General features: G+C 43.2%; 1 protein-coding gene across 1 annotated transcript in view; it reads left to right on the forward strand.

The window, feature by feature from the left end:
- The first annotated feature begins 15,096 nt into the window (after positions 1-15,096).
- Positions 15,097-24,636, forward strand: part of KMT2B (lysine methyltransferase 2B) — a 357,171-nt gene continuing 347,631 nt past the window's right edge. Inside the window, exon 1 of the mRNA XM_029577331.1 lies at positions 15,097-15,412. Within this exon, the coding sequence (XP_029433191.1) occupies positions 15,122-15,412 (291 nt within the window). The 5' untranslated portion in view covers positions 15,097-15,121. The remainder of the gene's footprint in view (positions 15,413-24,636) is intronic.

Below are 24,636 nucleotides of genomic sequence, written 5' to 3' on the forward strand. Positions count from 1 at the left end.
TCCTCAGCTGTTTGAATATTCAGGTATGTTGAATTTTTGTATTTGCAAAAATCAGAGGGGTGAGTTGAGCCCCTGCTCTTCGTAAAAGGAAAGGTAATACAAACATAAGTTAACATTAGCAGACAGCAGGGTGTCTTGAGGCTCACGCACCTTGTGCAATATGAGCACATTTTGGAAGCAGCACCTACGACTAATTTTCTAGGAAGTTCCAGAAGGGAGCAGGGGATTTTGCAACTTGTCACCTGCTGTTTGCTCAGAGTCCAGTTAATCCCTGAAGAGAAGTATTAAATTTACCTCTCCCAACCATTTAATAAAAGTAGAGTGAGGGGGGTGGCTTCCTACAGCCCCATTGTCCATAGATATCTGAATTCTGCAACCATTAGAAAGCACCAAGGTTACACTTGTTTTCAAGAGCCTTGAAAGTGCAGAAACCTGAAACTTTGATCTTGGAGAGCCATCAACAGATACAGGTTTTCAGGATATACAGTAAATGTGTTTTATGAATGTATTCTTGCAATCTGCTCTGGACTGGAACTTGGACATTGCAGAATATAAGAGATTTTAAATAAATGAATAAACACGATAAATATCTGCAATGAAGGATCTCGACACCAGTTTATAGTTAAATTGCATGTTCTGTTGATCCTGAAAATCAAGCTCATCACTAAAAGCTAGTTATCACAAATATAGCAGGTATTCTCTTTTTCACCAATTAAACTGAAGGCAATGCACGTGGGTAAGTCTCTCTTTTCAGCAGGATCTAAACTGAGTCAAAGACATTCCCTTTTTGGCCTTCTGGCTAAAAGTGAGAACCTGTATAATGCGGCGGGGCGCGGGGTTAACAGTCTGCCACCTGACCCCATTGGGGACACCATGTTAACGAGCTCTGCTCTTTACAACACACCATCCAGGGTGACCACCCAGCTTCCACCTGACCCCATTGGGGACACCATGTTAACGAGCTCTGCTCTTTACAACACACCATCCAGGGTGACCACCCAGCTTCCACCTAACCCCATTGGGGACACCATGTTAAGGAGCTCTGCTCTTTACAACACACCATCCAGGGTGACCACCCAGCTTCCACCTGACCCCATTGGGGACACCATGTTAAAGAGCTCTGCTCTTTACAACACACCAGCCAGGGTGACCACCCAGCTTCCACCTGACCCCATTGGGGACACCATGTTAACGAGCTCTGCTCTTTACAACACACCATCCAGGGTGACCACCCAGCTTCCACCTGACCCCATTGGGGACACCATGTTAACGAGCTCTGCTCTTTACAAACACACCATCCAGGGTGACCACCCAGCTTCCACCTGACCCCATTGGGGACACCATGTTAAAGAGCTCTGCTCTTTACAACACACCAGCCAGGGTGACCACCCAGCTTCCACCTGACCCCATTGGGGACACCATGTTAACGAGCTCTGCTCTTTACAACACACCATCCAGGGTGACCACCCAGCTTCCACCTGACCCCATTGGGGACACCATGTTAACGAGCTCTGCTCTTTACAACACACCATCCAGGGTGACCACCCAGCTTCCACCTGACCCCATTGGGGACACCATGTTAACGAGCTCTGCTCTTTACAACACACCATCCAGGGTGACCACCCAGCTTCCACCTGACCCCACTGGGACACCATGTTAACGAGCTCTGCTCTTTACAACACACCATCCAGGGTGACCACCCAGCTTCCACCTGACCCCACTGGGACACCATGTTAACGAGCTCTGCTCTTTTACCAACACACCAGCCAGGGTGACCACCCAGCTTCCACCTGACCCCACTGGGGACACCATGTTAAAGAGCTCTGCTCTTTACAACACACCAGCCAGGGTGACCACCCAGCTTCCACTGACCCCATTGGGGACACATGTTAACGAGCTCTGCTCTTTACAACACACACCATCCAGGGTGACCACCCAGCTTCCACCTGAACCCATTGGGGACACCATGTTAACGAGCTCTGCTCTTTACAACACACCATCCAGGGTGACCACCCAGCTTCCACCTGACCCATTGGGGACACAATGTTAACGAGCTCTGCTCTTTACAACACACCATCCAGGGTGACCACCCAGCTTCCACCTGACCCCACTGGGGACTCCATGTTAACGAGCTCTTCTCTTTACAACACACCATCCAGGGTGACCACCCAGCTTCCACCTGACCCCACTGGGGACACCATGTTAACGAGCTCTGCTCTTTACAACACAGCATCCAGGGTGACCACCCAGCTTCCACCTGACCCCATTGGGGACACCATGTTAAAGAGCAGAGCTCTTTAACAACACACCATCCAGGGTGACCACCCAGCTTCCACCTGACCCCATTGGGGACACCATGTTAAAGAGCTCTGCTCTTTACAACACACCATCCAGGGTGACCACCCAGCTTTAGGCTGGAAAGAACTGATGAGTCAATTTCAATTTTTTGGCTCCTGTTCTGAGCTGCCAAATTACCCGTTTCCAGGAGGGAGGCTTTTTGGCCACCCCTGGTTTTGAACTTCCATCCCAATGCAGTATGGTATTTGTAGTTCCAGATTCTACCCATTGAAATCAGTGCTGCAGGGTCCTTAATATAATCAGGTTATTAGACATCCAGGACTAGCCTAAAATTTCCCTTCTGGACCCGGGTAACTTGGCAGCTGGGTTGTTTCAAAGGTTTTCATATCGAGCAATTTGAGAATGCTTTCCAATAGGAACTGATAAACCAGGACATGTAAAGGAGATAAAATTCTTAGATGCCCTCAATGATTGCTTCATAAGACAGATGGAACCAATGAGAGGGGGAACTATTATTAAATCTAGCTCTCAGTGGAACACAGGATCTGGTGCAAGAGATAAATAAAGGTGGAGCATCCGCTTGGCAACAGTCATCATAATGTAATTAAATTTGACAATCACTGCAGGGAGAATACCAAGAAAAACTACCGCGGTAACATTTAACTATGACAAAATGAGGAGATTTACTTAAAAAAGAAAACAAAAAACATAAACTAACAGCAATTCACAAAGTTCAAAACTTGCAGGAGGCATGGACACTGTTTAAAATTGTATAAAGCAAAAATAAATCACTCATGATTGCACAACCATTGTATACAAATACTTATTTGTGACAAGAAAAGATCACCATGGTCCTGCTGTCATTCTTGTACAGGAAAATTTGGTTCTTACCTGCTAATTTTCCTTCCTATAGTACTACAGATCAGTCCAGGCTCCCGGGTTTTGCCTCCCTGCCAGCAGATAGAGACAGAGAAAGTATTACTGACACTGCTATGTAACCACGTGTGCCACCTGCTGTTCCACAGTATTTACCTGTTCCCAAGCCAAGAGTCACCAACCCCCTGCTCGTCCGCCTCAGACCAGGAGAGATGGCTCCACCAGGACCTAACAACCTCCTTGGAGGAAAGCTTGAAAGATCTTCTCAGAAAACATTATATATATATATATATATATATATATATATATATATATATATATATATATATATATATATATATATAACACATACACACACACACATTCCAGACTGCAGGTTTCACCCATCTAACATCTGCTGGAGACAGAGAAATACTGAGGGACCGCAGGTGGCACACTGGGTTATATGGCAGTGTCAGTGAAACGTTGTCTCCATCTGCTGGCAGGGAGGCAAAGCTCAGGAGTGTGGACTGAGCAGGGTAAATACAGAAAATAGTAGTTACTGTCACAAATGATAAGTATTTATATGCAGTGGTTGTGCAATCATATGAGTGATTTTTGCCTTATAGAGATTTGACTTTAGTTGGTGATATACTTGTTGTAGAGTTTGACTTTTTCATTGTTTAAAATGATCATCCTTGAGACAAATCAAAATGTATTCTGTGCAGTAGAAAAGGCTGGATACTTGTGACCCAGACTGGCCACTGTTGGGAGATAAGATGCTGGGCCTGACGCAGCATGGCACTTTTTTTTTTTTAATGTTCTTAGGACTGGTCACCTGTTCCCTATGACCCAGAAGCAGGCCCGAATTAAGCATATGCGACTGCCTCCCATGCCAAATTTTGGTAGGTACCTGAGCATTTCTGATGCTGTCACCACATACTAAAATAATAAACAAATATTTCAAATTGGCGGACAAATAGAAGATCCAATAATTAGGAGTGGGAGTAGCTTGCTTGTTGCAGCGGTTACTACCCCGAATCAATTAAGCCTGATACTTCACTTGGAATATATATCCAGTGCAACTCACTGCTTCAACGACAGGGGGAATGAAGAAAAGAGGATTTCTATTAGACAACAACCAACAAGGTCTGAATTGCACAGGCTGGGTAAACAAACACGAGTGGAAGTAGCTTGCTTATTGCGGCGGTTACCACCCCTAACCAATTAAGACGGATACTTTACTTTGTTGTGTCTGCAGCACATCAATGGCAGGGGGGAAGGAAATTAGAACCAAAAATTTACCAATAAGAGCCAAGAGTAATAAATAAGTATGAGAAAAATAAGAGTGAAAGCTTGCTGGGCACACTGGATGGGCCATTTGGTCTTCTTCTGCCGTCATTTCTATGTTTCTAATTAAAATCTTTTTTTTAATTTACAGGTTTGAAATAATTTTTTAATTTTTTAATAATTTTTTAATTTTTTAATTTACATGTTTGGTGTTTGGAAGACATATCAAATAACATCCAATAATTAAAAATAAGGATAAAAAAATCTTATGCTCTCCATACCGCGGAATGTTCGATTTCCAGTCATTCTAAGATTGTCATACATAAGCAAGAGAGAATGGATGCACAAACATTCTCCTCCCTCCCTCCCAAATATACCCTGACAGAAGCAATCTCCTTTTCTCACATACACAATGATAGAAGCACGCTCCCTATCTCTCTCACAACCACAGCCAGCCAGAATCATGCTCCATCTCTCTCTCTCTCTCTCACACACACACACACACACAGAAGCATGCTCACAGATACACACAGAAGCACCCTCCCTCTCACATACACACCACACACACACACACACACACAGAAGCACCCTCCCTCTCACATACACCACATACACACACACACGCAGAAGCACCCTCCCTCTCAAATACACCACATACACACACACAGAAGCACCTCCCCCTCTCACATAACCACACACACACACACACACACACACACACACAGAAGCACCCTCCCAATCTCAAATACACACACACAAACACCCACACCCACACCGGCCCACAGCTGAGCACCTCCGACGGCCAGCAGCTCCAGTCTTCTGTGTTGGTTAAGGAGAAGGGGAGTGCAGGCCCCACGCAACTGCTATACTGAAAATTAAAAGCAGAAAAGAGCTGATACGGACTGAAGTTGGACCCAGTGGCTCTGCAGACATGGGGCCACTGAGACCAACACCAACCATGTGCCTACTGGCCCACTGGGGTTTGCCCAGTGGGCCAGTAGGCACATGGCCTTAGAAAGGCCTTAGAAAGGTAGGCCGCTAGACCAAACCACCCCAATGGTAATGCCTGGAAAAGATGCGTATGGAGGACCATGTCACCACTCGGCAAATCTCGACAGGAGATAACAAGCATAGCTCTGTCATCGGGAGGGAAGAAGGAAGGAACACTCCCATTCTGTCGCCTTCAGCCCCACTCCCCTCTGTCTGAAGGGATGGACCTGTTTCGTAGGCAAATCTCTTTGAGCATCCAGACAGCACCGACTCAGACTTGCAGAAATCCTTGGCTGTATTGCTCTTATATGGCAAGCATTACAGATTGCAAGACACTTAGATTTGTTTGTCACTGCTGCCATACTTCCCCACTCCGAGATATATGCGGCTTCTTGCATGCCCCAAAATAGGGTACACGTACAAATATGCGCTCACTGGAAGGCCACAGGAAGTCAGTGCACAGGAAAACCTGGTGCATAACTACATGCATAAATATAGGCTGCGGCCTTCTGCGCAGAAGTAGGCACACACGTGCGCGCTGATGTCACTACACCGCCGCACAGCGAGAATGCAGCCATGTAAGCGCACGGGGAAAAAGATGCTGCTGCAGCCTACCACGCAGCTGGAGAAACCAAGCCTGAGAGCGGAGCCTAGCCAAAGGTTGCTCAACCCGCCAAGCCCGCGCCGCCTCCGCACCTCACTAAACTCCCCAGAGAAGTGAGAGGGAAGAAGGAAAAAAATGCCGACCATCAAAGCCGAGGAAAGGGGACCCAGTAAGCAAGGGACTAGGGGAAATAAAACTTCCCTACTCTCTCATTATTTTAAAACATTCCTTTACCTGAGCTTAGCCCTCCCTGGCTGAGAGCACGAACGGGTCTCCGGCTTCAGGGGGAGAGGGCTGATTCATAGTCCCGAGGGCGGCTGTCTCGGAGACTATTTAGTTATTACCTGCCTTACCAGCAGGGCAGGGACTTTACTAGTTGTTACCTTTCTTACCTCACAAGAAGTTCCCAATTTACTCTCTGAGGCTCGTGGCACTCAGAGGTTTCGCTGCGCAGGCTGGTTTGTTATAGAAAACACTCACAGTTTTTATATTTCTCAATAGTACTCTTTATTATAGTAAGCAAAGGAAAGCCAGAAGAAGAATACAGGAAAGATACAGGTTTCCTGGGAGCGACTTGTAACGTCAACAGTGACGCATCAAAGCCTTCTCAGTTTTCAAGTTACTCATTACATTCTTTTTTTTTTTATTTATATTTTATTGAATTTAAACAATTTATATTCAAGAAAAACAATTCTTGTTTGAAAACAGAGATACAACATGGTAATTAATACTAAGCATGTTATGTTTATGCTGAAATTTTAACATCTGAAAGCTATTAGTATCTCAAATCAAAGTCCACAATCAGAGATCTCAAAATTCAAACCTAGAGGAAAATTACAATTTGCAATCTATAAAGGAAACTAAGAAGCTTTCATCTTAACATTTAGTACGTTATATTACTATTGACGGACAATGTATCATACTTTACACTAATCAATAGGAGAAGAACTTCCTGATAAGGGATTTTTACCCACAAGCAAAGCTGTAAGCTGATTAGGTTGGAAAAAAACAAACATCAAGGTTTATCATATAACTAGACATTTACAAGGAAATTTTAATAAAAACATAGCACCAATTACCAAAACTCTAGGTCATAATAACAGAAATTGTTTTCTTCTTTTTTGGATGGCCTTAGAAAGGTCAGGAAAAATATTCACTTTATAACCCAGAAAACTCTCTGATCTATGTCGGAAAAACATTTTTAATGTCCATTCTTTATCCGCTTCAAGCAGGGATGAAACCACTAAAGTAGCAGGAGAAATCTGATATTTTTGGGAAGTTTCCAAAATTTCCATTAGATTTAATAGTATGGAATCAGTCGGAGGAATGATCTTACTTCCTTTATCCTCTATATCTTTTCGTTCTTTACTAACTGGTATATAATACATCCTTGATATTACCAGCAAAACTTGATCTAGAATCTTTAAGATTTCTAACATGTATTTTTTCCACATCTCTTTTGGAGGTACAAACTGACTTTTTGGGAAATTAATAAACCGTAAGTTTTTCCCTTTTAACACATTTTCCATGTTCTCTAATCTATTAGTCAGTATATAATTATCCTTCATTAATGTGTTCTGCAAAACTTTATTACTCTCCAGATCTAATTTAATTTTGGTAATATTCTCTTTTTCCACATTTATATCTTTTTCCATATTCTCAATTCGAATGTCCATTTTTTCCAAGTATGTGTCACTGGGGCCATCTGTTTATGGATATTGGTATTTAATGTCTGGATAGCATCCCAGATAGAATCTAATGAAATGGCTGTTGGTTTTATCAAGTTCACTTTCAATAACTGTGGAAACACATATTTCTCACCAGGATTCTTCCTTGACCCAGTGCTTCTGATTTCTCCCCCAATAGATGATGGAAGTATGGAGAAGTTAGATAAGTCCTGTGATATTTTTTCCCCTGGTCTAATGGAGACCGGGTACCACCCAACTCCACCAGGTCAGAGGTTTGGATTTGAGGCCTCTTCGCTGCAGGGTTCTTGGGGGCGTCCGTTCTAACGGGGATAAGGTGGTATGACTCAGGAGAGGGGTCGGGTAAATCTTTCTCCCTTCCCTCACTCAGCGAGATTTCACCCGATATCAACGTGCCTCGATGTACATGTGCATCCATCGGGCCTAGTGTAGAGGTAATGGATCCCAGATGGGCCTCTTTCTCTTTGGCCCTCCACTTTCTTACTGAATGAGGCATTGAATCAAAATATTATAAAGCTTATGCCTTCTGGCACTACTCACGTATCACCGGATGCTTCAATAAAATACTTGGATCTCTTTTAGGTGGAGATAGTTGGGAGAGCAAACCCTTATTTCAGAATCAAAAAAGTCCAGGAAATTCTTCAAAGCCGCGTGCCCCTTTGGCGCGTGCGGCTTGGGCAGCACGCCGGCTGCGAGCCGCAGAGGGGCTGGCTTTGAGGCTTCTCAGCCGGTCCCTCCTTGATGACATATGAGAAAACAACCAGCTGCGCCGTGATCACCGTCGAGGACTGGGTTCCCAGCTTCTCCCCTGGGATAGCTGCTGTAAATCCTCTGTCAGCCATGTAGGTACCTCTCCCTTCTCCACCTCCACACATTACATTCTTATATACAGATTTTGCTAACAGTGTACATTTTTTGTTTTGGGATGACTTCCTTATTTGGACTAAACCTTTTACCTAAACTAATGATGTAAAAGTACCGTTATCTTGGTATGCTAGGCCTTGAGCTGGCTCCACACAAACTGCTTGTGTCTCTCATGCAAAGCCTGTTAAAACAAAAACACATTCCTTTCTCTTGTGCAAAACTGTTCCACTAATTTTCATCATTTAATTATTTAATCCAGGTTATCTTCAATCCCCTTTTGAAGAATTAGCGCTACTAATTCTTCACTCCGAATGGCTCATACCTGGCTGTCTTAGGTTGCCCAGCACTGCCCATCCTAGTGGTGGGCTCAACAGATCTTACCCGTCCTTGCCTTAGCATACTGTTTTTACCACCGGGTTTACATAGGGGATTCTGGATCAGGAGCACATGGCTCTACAAATTGGATTTGCACAACGGTATTCTGAGAGATAATGAAAGGCATCTTTGGTCGGAGTTACAAGCATGAGCAAAGGCATGGGAGACAGAAACATAAAAAAAAATAAAACTATCAAGGCCTAGAGAACCAGGAAAAGAGAGTGTCCCATCGGCACTGTTAATCTTCCCTCAAAATATTCTGAACTGATTACAATAGTGCATAAGCCATCCTGTGCTGCAAGCATATAATCTAAGCCATGTCAGTTATACATAGAAACAATAGTAAGTCAACAGTTTATTGCAAAGCTTTCACTATTGATTGCAATCCTCTAGTAGCCATTCCTAATTCCAGCAGCTACTGCGGGTTGAGCAAAAGGTAACCATAACTAAATGCATCTAATAAAGGATAATACTGACTGCAATCTTTGAGCAAAGGGTAATACATTCTCTTCTAAGTAAGGGAAACACATCTAGAGATCCATTTCAATTGCTGGTCCATACATTTGGAACACTATGCCTGTGGCATTGCGTTTAGAGTCAGAGTTTAAAGCTTTTAAAAAAGCTCCAAAAACATGGCTTTTCGAACAGGCTTATATTGATTATCTTGAAAAAAAGTACTAATTGGTTTAAAGAAACAGTATTTTTACTTTTGTTTTATGTTCTTTTATTACTAATTGATTAACAATTTTATTTTTTATATTTTATTGTGCCTTTTAGATATTTTAGCACGATTTTATGATTTTGTAACATGCAAACCGTTGTGATGTATATTATGAATAATGGTATACAAGAATCTTTAAATAAATAAATAAATAAATAAATAAATAAATAAATATAGCAAAACAAACACAAAGAGAAAATCAGGCAAAAAGTAGCAACAGTTCAGTTCATATAATGATGGATGCAGGATGTCCTCTGTGGTAAAGGCATGGAAAAGGCTTGATGGGATGATTTCTGAAAATCAATGGCGTATTCAGTTCTTTCAGTATGGTGTATTTCTTTGACATCGAAGCACAAGTGATGTGTGTCTGTTTTATGGATCAAAAAACCTAACATGAGAGCAACACAAATTCAAATTAATCAATGAGAAGATTCCATCATGCCTATAACTCTAATCTATATAATGTTCCCATTTTATTATTAGATAACAATGAATAGTCAGAACCACAAACAACTTAAGTGTCCAGACATTTACATAAAAACATATATTTCACTCACAGCATTCTTCAGGTGTCAGGACATACACATAACACAAAAGACAAACAATGAACACATATTTTTTAGCTAAAAAAATTAAACCAAAAAGTGTTTGGAAAATGATTGGCAAAAAGTGTGGAAAATGTTTGAAAAATGTTTGGATCGATGCAGTATAAAACAAAAATCAGAATTCTGTTTAAAAATGAAAAAGAAAAACTGGGAAAAGTTTGGAAAAAATGTCATCTTTCATGGCAGGAAGGCTGTAAGTCTGGAAAATAAAATCTGGCATACAACAAAATTATTATCAGTTTTAGTTTTTAACCTTGGAGAATAAATTCTACTATACAATTTAATAAAATCAATTTGGATTTGCAAGAACAAGGCTTGGGGGGTTGCTTTAGATGTGATTGCATGCCAAGGAACAGGAATCGTATCTTTTTCAATGTCTCTCTGTACTTTCAAAACAATCTCAATTCTCTTTCTTTTTAACATTACCATGACACAACTCCATCTTATTCACATACGCACACCTTCAACTAACTTCCAATAATGACGCTCTATTTAAACAAACAAATCTTCTTCCAGAAGGAGAAAAAAACACCTTTTCAACTTCGCATTTCCTGCACTGGCAAGACACAGATTTTTTATTCACTGTAATGAAATTAAATTTCTTGCTAAGAAGAATTATTGCTAAGGCTATTATTATTATTCTTAATATATTTAAATTCTTCACGAATCTGTTTCTAAACTTAAAGGATTAATTCATTGAATGGAGTTCAAACAATAACAGATTCTAAAGCAAGTTCAGCAGATTGCAATCCAGTTGCCAAATGTGAACCCTCACAGAAATCTGAAAATCTAGTCTTCCATCCTTTATGTGCTGAGGCTTTAGTGGTTGATGTACAAGCTATTTATGGGGAAGGGGGGTGCGGGGGGATAAGGAAGGGTATAATTTTAGTCATGGAGGCATAAGAAACAAATGCTCTCACTGACTTTCTGATCAAATATTGGACATCATATAAAGGCTTTGTAAGCTGATACTGTGGTGAGGGATGGGAATAAAAGATGGACCCCTTTAAGGCCACGCTCTTCTTTTAAAAATGTCCCTCCCAGAGCCCACCCTTTAGTCCATGCGTGCTGTGTTCATGCTTTACATCGGAGGTGGCAACATTTTCTGACATAAGATGAAAAACTCTACAACTTCTCCAAGTGAGGACCCTGCCAACGACATCCTGCCTCTAGCCATTCTCTGATGGAGTCCTGCTTCCACTCCTGCTTCTGCCTGGCCACATTTTCAAAACTCACAGGCCATCCACGATGATCTCATGCATCAATGAGAGTAGCACAGCCAGCTTATGGCTTTTGAAATGCTTGCGGTGCCCACATTATAGAGTAGCCAGAGCAGCATGCCGGATGAAATGTTCAGGTGCCACCGTATGATATGTATGCCACGTATGTAACCCGTGCTTTACATGTATCTCTGTGATGCCTGCATGGTGCTCTTCAGCTGTCCATGTTGTATTTATGCTTTACATATATCAGTCTGATAACTGATTTAGGCTCTGATGACAATCAGCACAGCACCACCCCTAACTGAATTCAATTCTTAACAGTGAAAATAACTAATAAGCAAAGATTTCAAAATGTCTAAACATAAATACCTTTTCAGAATGAAACAAAAGCTAGAATGAAAGAGGATCTTAATAATATTCTTTTTTTTGGGGGGGGGGGATGAGGGAGCAGCAGTTCCTTCTACATCTTTAGGCCTCTGAGATTTGGGGGTAAGAACATAAGTACATGCATGTTCTCATGCTAAACCCAGTTCTAAATGAGTTGGAAGCCCAGAAAAGACAGAAGGAAACTCCCCTTCCCCCCCAAAAAAGCATGGATCCACTGCCATAAGCCTTAGTTTGCAATCACTTGGGGACTTCCTACCCCTTCCAATTCACTTAGCTCAGACATTCATCGCAGTGAATGCCCTTGACCTGGAGCCATGCATCAAAGCTCTTTCTGGAGCCCTACACTCATAAGCCCTAAATCTGGCCACGTGGAGTCGCTGTTGTTTGAGATTCCCTCCTGCCAAGGGCTGTAAATGCTGCTTCCACCACATCCTGACCCAGGCAGCTCATAAGAACATAAGAACATGCCATACTGGGTCAGACCAAGGGTCCATCACGCCCAGCATCCTGTTTCCAACAGTGGCCAAACCAGGCCATAAGAACCTGGCAAGTACCCAAACATTAAATAGATCACAAGCCACTGTTGCATATTAATTACCGTAATAGCAGTTTATGGATTTTTCCTCTAGGAACTTATCCAAACCTTTTTTAAACCCAGTTACACTAACTGCTGTAACCACATCCTCTGGCAATGAATTCCAGAGCTCAACTATGCGCTGAGTGAAAAAATAATGTTCTTCAATTTGTTTTAAATGAGCTACTTGCTAACTTCATGGAGTGCCCCCTGTTCCTTCTATTATCTGAGAGAGTAAATAACCGATTTACATTAACTTGTTCAAGTCCTTTTATGGTTTTGTAGACTTCTGTCATATCCCCCCCTCAGTTGTCTCTTCTTTAGCCTTTCCTCATAGGACAGCTCTTTCATGCCCCTTACCTCCTTGATCACCCTTCTCTACACCCTCTCCAGTGCAGCTACATCCCTCTTGAGATGCGGTGACCAGAACTGCACACAGCACCCAAGGTGCAGTCCCACTATGGAGCGATGCATCCTCCGTTTCATTCTCCATTCCCCTCCCAACAATTCCCAACAGTCCGTCTGCCCCCCTGATCGCCACAGCACACTGGGCCGCCGCCGCCAACGTATTATCCACCATGACTCCTAGACTTCCCTCCCTGGATGGCAACTCCCAAGATAGAACCCAACATTGTGCAACTACAACAAGGGTTATCCCTCCCTATATGCATCACTTTGCACCTGTTCACGCCAAACTCCATCCGCCATCTGGAAGCCCAATCCTCCAGTCTCGCAAGATCCTCCTGCAATTTATCACAATCCGCCCGAGACCTAACCACTCTGCACAATTCTGAGTCATCTGCAAACCTGATCATCTCACTTTCAAGCACAGATCCTCGAGGCACTCCACCGCCCACCCTCCTCCACTGTGAAAACTGACTATTCATTCCCACTCTCTGCTTCCCGTCCCCCAACCAACTTGCAATCCACAAAAGGACATCACTTCCTATCCCATGACCTTCCAGTCTTCCCAGAAGCATCCCATGTGGGACCCCGCTGAACGCTCCCTGAAAATCAAAATACACCACAACCACCGGTCCACCCCTGTCCACAAGACAATTCACCCCCTCAAAAAAATGTAGGAGATCTGTGAGGCAAGACTTCCCCATGGCAAACCCATGCTGACTGTGCCCCATCAAACCATATCTATTCAAATGTTTTGCGATTTTACTCTCCATAACAGCCTCCACAACCCTTCCTAGCACTGAAGCTAGGCTCACCAATCTATAGTCTCCCGAATCACCCCTGGATCCCCCCTCAAATATCAGGGTTACATTGGCCATCCTCCAATCTTCAGGAACATCGGATGACCCCAATGATAGGTTACAAATTTCCACTAATAGGTCTGAAATTCCACCCCCCAGCTCCCCGGGGTGTACACCACCTGGTCCAGGCATACCCTGGCCAACCAGGCCTACCACGACCCGGTTCAGTTGATCCGAACCATCACCCATGAAAACCTTCTCCGGAAAGGGTATCTCTCCAACATCCTCCTCAGTAAACACTGAAGCAAAGAAATCATTCAATCTCTGCCCAGGATGTGGAAGTGCCTCTATAACCCCTTGAACATCCAATGGTCCAACTGACTCCCTTGCAGACTTTCTGCTTCGGACATATTTTAAAAAGTTTTTATGGTGAGTTTTTAGCTCCTTAATGACATTTTTAACTTACCAACTCATTCATTTAAAACACATTTTTGAAGCACTATTGTCTTTAAATAATGAATACGCTGTGTATATAAGATTTCTTTATATTTATTTTTCTTATTAAAAAGTTTTTTAAATCAATAGGTGAAAGAATATTGCAAATTAACTTTTCAGAATCTGTTGTCATGCATGGCTTCAATTTATGATCACATTTTGTATGTGCAAATAAATTTCAGGCATCTAAACTTTGCAAATATTGCAAAGTTTTAAAAGTTTAAATAAAAAGATCATAGATGTGAAAGCAGAAAAGATCAATTATTAGAATTAAAATACTTCCACTCTCTGATTTTTGGCGATTTTTACCATTCACTTTTTTGAAAGCCAAACACTCCCAGTCGAGATTTGACCGAGCCTTAAAATAAAACTATAGCCTTCCTAATAACAAAATGAATCTTACCTCTACCTGTAGCCTAGGAGCAGTGCAACACCAGGTATGATTCGTCTGTCTTTTGCTATAGTTAGAAAGGAGGCATTCTGGATATTGTAGTTTTTTGGTGCTGTATCTGCTACCGGTTTCTAGGCATATCTTTCTTTTCTTGGACTCCATTTCCCACAACATCTTGCCGCAGCTGCTCGAATCAAACCTCCTCTCTTTCTCAGCTAGCCTGGTTCCCCCGACTACCTGGAATTCGTAGTCCAGGAAACACAGCAAATGATACGTAAAGGCTGTCGCAAGCACAATAAAAGACTACACCTTCCATAAGGCTCCTTGTGGTTACCTGTACGTGAGACCCTTCACGGTGCACTGCCCCCTAGGTGTTGTAGTTTCGCGGCCTCTTCCAGCGCGCAATTAGAACAGCGTGTGCATAGACGCAAACTACGCTTCCCGTGGTGCTCCGCGCCGGCGGGCCTGGGAGGTGCCTTTACCCCCCCTCCGGTGCTGTGTGAAGATTGTTATTGTAGTTTTATCCTGGTGTTTAAAGATGGCGGCGGCTGCGGCCTCGGCCTCTGCTGCTGGGGCGGCGGCGGGAGTAGCGCGGGGCCGGTTTCCTGGCCGGCCATGGGGCGGCCGGAGCCGCTGCGGCGGCGGGAGCGGCAGCGGCAGCAGGGGCGAGCGGGCGCGGGTGCCGCTGAGGGTCGGCGGAGGCGCGGGAGGCGAGGCGTCGGCGTCGGGCCTAGCGCCGGACCCAGCCCTGCTGCAGCTCCTCGGCCTCAGCTGGCGGCTGCGGCGGCTCAGGGAGGTGTGCGGCGGCGGCGGCGGCGAGGAGCAGGAGGTCAGTGACGGCGAGAGCCCCGGTGACAGTTATTGTCCTCCCCTGTGACAGCTTGTGGAGCGGCGGGAGGGAGGGACGGGGAGAGCGATGGTGTCAGGCTGGAGGGAAGACAGTTTTTACGAGGATGAGCAGTCGCTCCTGATCCAAGTCCCGTTAACCGGGGACGAGAGAGCGTAATTCAGAGGCTTTGACAGCCCTGATGGAAACGAGAGCATTGGGAGCCGCCAAAATCCTGGCAGGAAAATGACAGCCGCTGTCCGGCTGGGGAGGGACGAGAAAGAGAGCCAAAGGGTGGGCAAAGGAGAAAGATCAGAGCAAGTGTGAGAGATGCCCGCTTTCATTTTGAGCACTTGTCAGGGAGAAAGAAGGAAGTTTTTGTTTTTTTGTGTTTGGTGTCTGCCTGCCTGGTGGAGTCTGAGAGATTAGACGCAGCTCTTGGAGGGCGAAACGTGCACAAACGTTCATGGTCAGCCCGGTGAAGGAGGGAAGAGCCTCGGAGATTAAAACCCTAGACCGGCTTTAGAGCTTGAAAAGGACGTTGTCAGCCTGAGGGGGGAGGCACTCGGGTGGGAGGCAGGTTGATGCATACCAAGTCCCCAGGCGGTCTCTTCATCACACCCTTTCCCCCCATACTCTTCAGCCTGAGAAGGGAAAGGTGACACAGACACACATGCACAGCTCCACTCACCTGATCTCTATGAGGCCTTGCACCCAGGAGATAAGCCAGCAAAAGAAGGGAGCATGACAACTGCAAAACCGAGATAAATCTCTACTGGACCTAGGGAGAGAGAGGGATGTCTGATGGGGGGGGAGGGGCAGGTCTGTTGGGGACTTGGAGAGATCCGAGCTTGTATGGCTCTTCTCCTTAGGAGGCCCAGGATAACAACTTCCACTTTAAATAGTGAGCTCGTGTAAATATATCAGTGGGTTGGGTTGGAGAGGGGTGGAGGAGAGTTAGGCATGGTCTTCTCTTCCTGAAGAAAATGCATTCTTTTGTTTTTGGGGAGGAAGGAGGGAGAGCCATCCCAAAGAGGGTTCAGTTCATTTTTAGTTGAATTAAAAAAAATTCCATATCCCTTACTTGAGTATTTTCATTTCTGTTTTTGGAAGTAAAAATATGAAAGTGCTCAGGTCTGTCATGTACTTTCATCCTTTCTGTTGGAGATTTGCATATATTAGTTAAATGAGTAGGAATAGTTTCTTTTCATAATGTTTAATTTCATATGTTTTGGCTTTTGCTTCCACTTTTAGGTATCCTCAGTTTTCTGTAACTTTTGTTTACATGTCTGTCTTTAAAATGTCTTTCCCTGAGCCCATTTTTCAGCTGTCCAGGCTGTATTTACTTTTTTTGAGGTCTGCATTGGGCTCAGATGTAGATCTGCTGTTCAGCTGTGTGCACTGAATTCATGTTTTACTTGTATCAGTGTGAGACTTGCATGGGGCTTTGTGTTTTGTTTTTTTTTAAACCAACACAACTGTATCTGAGAAGCTTTCAGAAAGTTTATGCACCAGCATCTTAATATTTTGATATAAAGCAGAGGGATGAAGGAAAATGTTAAGCTTTTTTTTTCTTACATGCCACCTAAATTATCTAAAAATAACTTGTTGCTAGTACAGTTGTTTCCGTGAATGATTTTTAAGTTGAGCCTTTATTTTGTGAGGACATCTCTGGAGCCCTCTTGGAGGGAAAGCAGGGGCACTGCCTGAGACTCATGGGAATTTATCTCTTGTGTGGGGAGACATTGGGCTGTGGTACATAGGGATTCTAGATAACAACAGAGAACCCTGTAAACCGTAATTATCCTAATGAACAATAATTACAAAGCTATAGACAGGAAAGGAGTGGATGTGTTGCCCCTCCCCGGGGTGGGTAACAGCTGTCAGCCTTCTCTTTCAGGCCAATGCAATAACCTGTGCTCTGAAATTCAGCACACAATTTCTTAATGCACTGAATACAATTTTTTTTTAATGCCTGATGCAGCAAGCTAATGCTATGATATATGCATTAGGAGTTTAAAAACAAAACAAAACCGGGGGGGCGGGGTACAAATTGGAAAATGTGCATTCAGCTCAGACTGAATGCACATTTTAAATACATATGGCAGCAAGGGATCCACTTTAGCCACAGAGGAGGGCGCATGCAGCCTATTTTTTTTGCAAAGAGAAATCAACTGACTTCATCGGAGTATTCAGTCAAGTCCCATTCCCCAGCATCTGATCAGCCCCAATCCTGCCTGGTTTTGGATTTTTTTTTCCAAAAATTATTTTTTTTTTGTTTTTCTTCTCTGTAAACGTCACCTGGGGGCTCGTGAAGAGTTGCAGCAGCTTCCCTTCCCTCTGAAGATTCCTCTCGCTGGTAGAATTAAAATAAAACTAAAGGTATGCTACGGCAGGAAAGGATTTGAAAAAAAAAACAGAAAACAAATCGTACTTGTCGGACATCACTTGTAATTTAAAGGAGAGAGAAACTGTCAGTTCCATTGTGCCCTGGAATCTTTACTCCATCTCTGACCAGGATTAAAGCTTCCAGTGCTAAGAAACACTTGCCTAACCCAGGCTATCTCTCTGTATTGGGGCATAATGCTCAATGCCCTTATTTGCATGGGATTTCCATGTGAGGGTGCTAAGGAGGATTCACTCCTTGCCGCATTGGCAGTAAGGTTTACGCGCACACAATGCGTGCACGACCACAGGCAAAACTGTGCGTTCTGCTGAACGCATTTTATTGCATCGGTCGGTTTATATGGAAGTAGGAGAGGTGTGCAGCCTGCTTGCCTATCCATAGTGTGGGAGATTGTGAGACATTATGCTTTGCTGTTACTTGCCTTCATTATTGGTGAGTACAAAATTGCTCCAAGAATATACAAGTGAGGTACTGGCCACCTCTGGGGACTTGCACCTTCCTAAATACAGCACAGGGGAATCTGTTGACTCGTTATTTGTGGATTTACATCATTCTTTTAAGTCAGTCTCCACTATCCCTACCCCCACCCCCATTGAGAGTTCCCCTAACATCTGCTAGGCTTCCTCAATCTAGTCTCAAACCCTTGAAATGAAAGGATATAGCCAGGAAAGTGAGCTGTTGGATACAAATATTTTTTAAAGCTCCGTTACATATTATGCTATAGTTTAAAAGATCATATGGTAAGATTATTACTCTTATGACATCCATAAAAAAGGTTAAGCCATTATTTTGAAGTCCTGTAACCTACTGCACTCTGTTGCTGGGAGCATCCATAGTTTGAAGAGCCATAAATGATATCACTTAGCCTAGATATGCTTGTTACAAGGCATCTGTCATTTCAGTCATGATTGGACACTGCGTAATTAGATACCTGTGTGCTTTTAATATAATTTGCTTGTTAGAATGTAGGGAGCAGATTAATTAAAAAAAAATGTATTCCTAAACTAATGTGAAGGAGCAAGGGTGCAAAGAATTCTGGTTCCTAGGGTGCCTTAAAACTGATGCTTGAGGCCTACTGCTGGCCAGGAGGGGCTGCCGCCACTGCGGTTTAACCCAGGTGGGAAGACACCACTGCATTTCCATAGTCAGGGAAAAATTCCACACTTCCCCCCTGTTTTTACTCGTTTTTCTCTTTTCCCCTTTATTTTGTACTATTTTAATTTTCGTTTTTCACCTTTAATCATCTCCTTGCTTTTTCCTCTGGGCTGACAGTAGCTGTAGCAATGTGATGTCTCTGAGCCCGAACTGAAGACGGGTCTTTCTGGCCCAGGGCCTGACAGTGGTGACTGTTCCTAGCTCAGAGCCTGATGGTCGAGACAGCGCCGTGATGGCAGCTCCTCCCGGGCTAGGGCCTGCCTTATTTATTTATTTATTTAGAACTTTATATACCAACGTTCATTTGCATGTCACATCGGTTTACAATGAACGGGGTAAATAACATTAGAAAGGAAGAAGTTACTCTTCTCCTGATCCAGTCTTGTACGCAGGGACATTCCATGTCAAGTGGACCAGTTTAGAAAATCAGCCATGCTTGACCGCCTTCAAATTGAATAAAATTTTGTGTGGATGTTCATTAGAGCCTTAAACAAAACTCTGCAACATTTCTCAGCTGCATCTCTATTGGTTCAAGAGCTAGAGGCAGCTAAATGAAGGTCACGTTTAGAGTACTGTGCTCCGAGCAATACAAATGGCCACTTTGTCTGGGCACCGCAGCCAAACAACCCCTGTTAGGGGCCTGAGATTTTGTAGATTATTACGACCTCTGGTGCTAAGTTCCTATGCAAAGTTTGGAACATAACATGAGCTTACCATCCTTTTTATGGGCCAGCAAACTATGTGAAAAACTTTACAAAAGAAATGTAAGGCCTACTTTGATTCCTCATTGCTCCTGATGTATACTTTGATTCAGGCCATAACTGGATCGGTAGTCATGGCCCATGATGAACATCTTTCTTGGATTTGCACTAGGAAGCTTTTCAGCCAACTGGAATCAAAGATATAGTTACATAAAGACATGTCACCTTTTTATGCAAATGTTTGCCATTTATTTGGTGCAAATATCTCTACTTTGTAGTTTTTAATTTGTTTTCTTTCTAATGTCATTTGAAAGAGCAGCTTTTTTGCTACAAAGGTCACCCTGTTTTGTCTTGGACCCAGCCTTGCTTTGGTCAGAATTACAGTCCTAAAGGCAAGCAGCATTTGGATGTGTGAATGCACTATGTTAAAAAGAGCCATCTTTGGCATCCAACTGAACATGCAAATGAGCTAGAGCGATGACATTTTACAATGCAGCTCAGTTTACTGTGCTTACCACACTTGTAGCTTTTGACACACATTTGTTTAGATATATTTTCATAAATTAGTAATCAAAATAAGTGCAACATTTTGTATGCTGATTAGTTACCTTGCATTGGTCACTGGTGGCTGAGCCACTGCCAATTCAGCAAAATTGACAACCCCATCACCTAGGGCCCACTCCACAGCCAGACAAGGACCACATGTTTCCAAGCTTCTATTTAAGCACAAAAGGCAAGACACTAAATACGAGAATTGCTTAAACTGCAGATTTCACAAAAATTCACTTGGAGATTTTTTATGCCTTGTATGTGCTTTTGAGTGTCCCATCTATGCGTGGCAAAATGGCTTGTGAATAAATGCACTGCCTGCCTGATGAAGTTGTTACGGGTGCATCAAGAGTAGCAATAATGCGCTCTTCTGGAACCCAACAGGTGTCTCTACAGGGCGGCCAGTAAAATGACCTGGCAGGACCTTGGGAGTGCAAGAAATTGACCAAGACATATATGGCCAATCCACCAGGAATGATAATAGATGCAAACTAAATACTGACCAGGTTGGAAGCTGGATACTTGAAGGGCAGGAAAATATTCACGTTCATGTTCTAGAACACTTGCAGTGAATGAGGTGACATCATTCGAAATTTTGCTAATGCAAATTTTAGTTGCATCAATGGGCTTGAATTGATTGATTTTTCCTTTGTGCCAGCAACTGTATGACCTTTGCTAAACCTCTCATCCTGAACAGGGCTGATTGCTTCATTGTCTTCCTTTGGCACGAAGAAAAATTTGATACCAGGGTCACAAAGAGCACAATGGTGTCACAGGCCAGGCATGTTCCCAAAATCTCTGCCACAACATGCTGCTAACATGACATTACCATAGTTCCTTGTGAAGGTGATACGTTTGCATGCAGTAAATAACACAGCACAATAAAATGTCCATTTTGAGGGGTCATTTATAAAAGTATGTCGAAGCAAGATGTGTCATAAGCTACAAGCATGGTAAGCAAGGCGCGCTTCGGCGCACTGTAACATTTCACATCTCTTGCTCATTTGCGTGTTACTCAGCCAAACATGCCTGTTTTTAACATAGCGCACCCACGCGTGCAAATAATGCATATTGTTGGGGCCTTAATTCTGACCAAAGCAAAATCCGGTCCAAAATGAAATAGGGTGACTTTTGTAGAAAAATAATGCTCTTTCAAATGACATAAAATAGAAAAGAATTAAAAACTACACAGTAGAGATATTTGCACCTGAAAATTGGCAAAACATTTGCATAAAAACGTGATATCGTGCCTTTATGTAATTATCTTTGCTTCCAGTTGCCTGTAAATCTTAGAAGTATATGCCATGGCCCATGACTACTGGTCCTATCAGGGCCTCAATCAAAATATAGGACAGGAGCAGGGAGGAGTCAAATAGGCTTTCTATTTCTTTAACTCTTTTCCACATACTTTGCTGGCCCATAAAAAAGGAGGCAAGCTCACATTATGTTCCAAATTTTGCACTGGGACTTACTGCCAGGAGTTGTACTAATCCGCAAAATTTCAGGCCCATGAGAGGTGTTGGGCTGCAGCACAAAATAGTCATTTTAGGTTGCGCGGAGCATGGTACTCAGAAATAATCTCCATTTAACTGCCTCTAGCTCTTGCAACTGATGGAGGTCCAGGTGAAAAATGTAGTACGGTTTTGTTTGAGACCCTAGTGAACATCTGTGCAAAACTTTGTTCGATTTGGAGGAGGTTAAGCATGGACCCTGGTCCACTTGATATAGAATGACTCCGCAGCAAAAATAGCTTTCTACTCTGTGAGGGAGTATCATTACCCGACTATTTGACCTTGGATGAAGACAGGCTAATATGTGCTGTGAATGAGGTTGCTTATAACAGTGGTTCTCAACCAGACATATGTATGCCCCAGTGGATACTTGGGGGTACACAGCCAGTCCAGTACTGCAAGAGCGTCACTTTCCATTGCACAGGAATAGGCACTTTTATTATTCTTGGTGATCCCTTGTCAGCACCAATCTGCACTCTTACCTAGAACCTGCCATATACTAGTTTTAGTGGTGTTTTTTTTTGTTTTTTTTAAATGGGCAATCTAAACTTTGGCTGTCTGACACTCTCTCCCACCTGCTGCAGTCTCCTCCTCAAGCCTCTTGTACCAATTTGTGGGGAAGAGACAGTAATGCACTGCAAAAAAAAAAAAAAAAGGGCCTGCCAACTACCTCAGCAAGTCACTTCCTGCTAGACTTGATTTAAATTTAGTAATGTCAGCATCTGACATATGTTGACATATATTTTCATCTAGTAGTTAAATGCCAATTGGAAAAACAGGCCCAAATATCACATTGAAATGTATACGGTATGTAGTATGTTTTCTGAATTTTGCATTTTTGTGACCGGGCTACACAAGACATCTTAAACTCTTGAAAGTGACATGTGAGAAGCTCTGGCATACAGCTCTTGGTACTCTCATAGGAGCTGTAAGTGGGATGTCCTATGGCTGATGGTAATGCTCATAGGCACACTATTGGATATGATTGTAACCACCACGTTACAAAAGATTGCTGATTGCAGTGTCTGATACATGGATGTTGTGATGGGGTAGGGACCTAAAGAGTATAAAAACAGTATTTGTGTTCCAAAACAAGAGTGAAATACCCTGACTAAAAGAACAGTTCAGCAATGCAAAAGACATGAAACAGTTTAGTAATGCCCAATCATCTCTTCTGTTGCAGCAGATATGAAAATAGATCAGGCATGGTCCTAGAAGCCAAACAAATAGATCCTAAAACCACTTGAGTACTGGGGCCAGGGGATCTTGTTTTCCCCCAGAGCCTTGGAACAGAAAATGTCCTCCCTTCCCACTCCAAAGACTGATAGCACTTGGCTCTTTAGTAAGACCTTCCCTCTTCCTTCAACATTAGAATCAAGAACCCTTCTTGGTTATGGACACTACTCAACCCCCACAGAGTCCTCTTCCACTTGGAAATGTAGGAGAGAAGCAGCCAAGTCCCTCTCTTCCCGGGCACCCCGCAAGAACAAGGTTCATGACTGCCCCTCACTGGCTCCTCTGGATGTTGACCGTTCCACACCTCAGAACGTCCCCGATTAGGCGATAGACCACCTATCCATCCAAACTCTAGTAAAACCCCTGAACCTTCACCTCTAGAAAGTTCATTTGTTAAAACTAGATTAGGTTATCCCATATGTTGGTGATAGCCTTATATTTATTAATACCATGTTTAATTTTTTCAATTTTCTTTATTAATTATTATTTTTTAATGTTGTATATTCCTTTTATTGTCCATTGGTAATTCTCCTTAGCTCATTAATGGGCCGATACAGTAAAAAAAAGCGGGAGAGCGGGCGAGCGCCCGCTCTCCCAACGTGCGCACAGGACACTCTCCTGTGCGCGCGATACACTAAATAAATTTATTTAAATTAGGCCCGGTGGTAAAAAAGAGGCGCTAGGGACACTAGCGCTTCCCTAGCGCCTCTTTTCAGATGGGAGAGGCAGCTGTCAGCGGGTTTGACAGCCGACGCTCAATTTTGCCGGCGTCGGTTCCCGAGCCCGCTGACAACCACAGGTTCAGAAACCGGCAAAATTGAGCATCCAGTTTTCAACCCGCGGGCCTATTTCAAATTCTATTTTTTTTTTTTTTTACTTTTTTAAACTTTCGGGACCTCCGACTTAATATCGCCATGATATTAAGTCGGAGGGTGCACTGAAAAGCAGTTTTTACTGCTTCTCTGTGCACTTTCCCGGTGCCCGGAGAAAGCTAATTTCTGAAAGTAAAATGTGCGGCTTGGCTGCACATTTTGCTTACTGAATCGCGCGGGAATACCTAATAGGGCCAGCAACATGCATTTGCATGTTGCGGGCGCTATTAGGTTTGGGGGGGTTGGACGCGCGTTTTGGACGTGCTATTACCCCTTACTGAATAAGGGGTACAGCTAGCACGTTGAACGCGTGTCCAAATGCCGGAGCGCACAGTACTGTATCGGCCTGTATTAATTGTCTTTAATCAAAGTGTTATTAAAGCTCTCTCTTACGCAGTCTCCATCTCTATAAGTTGTCATTTACTTAACTTATAATTAAGAGGAAATCTTCTTCTCTTATGTAAGCCTTCTGTTGTAGCGAGAATGGTGCCGTCAGCCCTACCCTGACAGTGTTTCCACCATCCCGTCTTCCTCAGGGACTAAGAGACACTTTTTCTGTCTTTACGTTCTTCTCAGACGCCGTGAAGTTGTTACCAATGGACAATAAAAGGAATATATAGCATTAAAAACACTAATTAATAAAGAAAATTGAAAAAATTAAAAAGGGTATTAATAAATATAAGGGGATAACCTATTTAGTTATAGTGGACATTTGTGTACATGAGAAAATGTAGTGTCCTCTGATTGTTGGTACTTGTGATAAGATAAAGAGAGGACCATTTGGGCTTTGTAAGTT

The sequence above is a fragment of the Rhinatrema bivittatum genome, chromosome 14 (assembly GCF_901001135.1).
Source record: "Rhinatrema bivittatum chromosome 14, aRhiBiv1.1, whole genome shotgun sequence".
Classification (NCBI taxonomy): Eukaryota; Metazoa; Chordata; class Amphibia; order Gymnophiona; family Rhinatrematidae; genus Rhinatrema; species Rhinatrema bivittatum.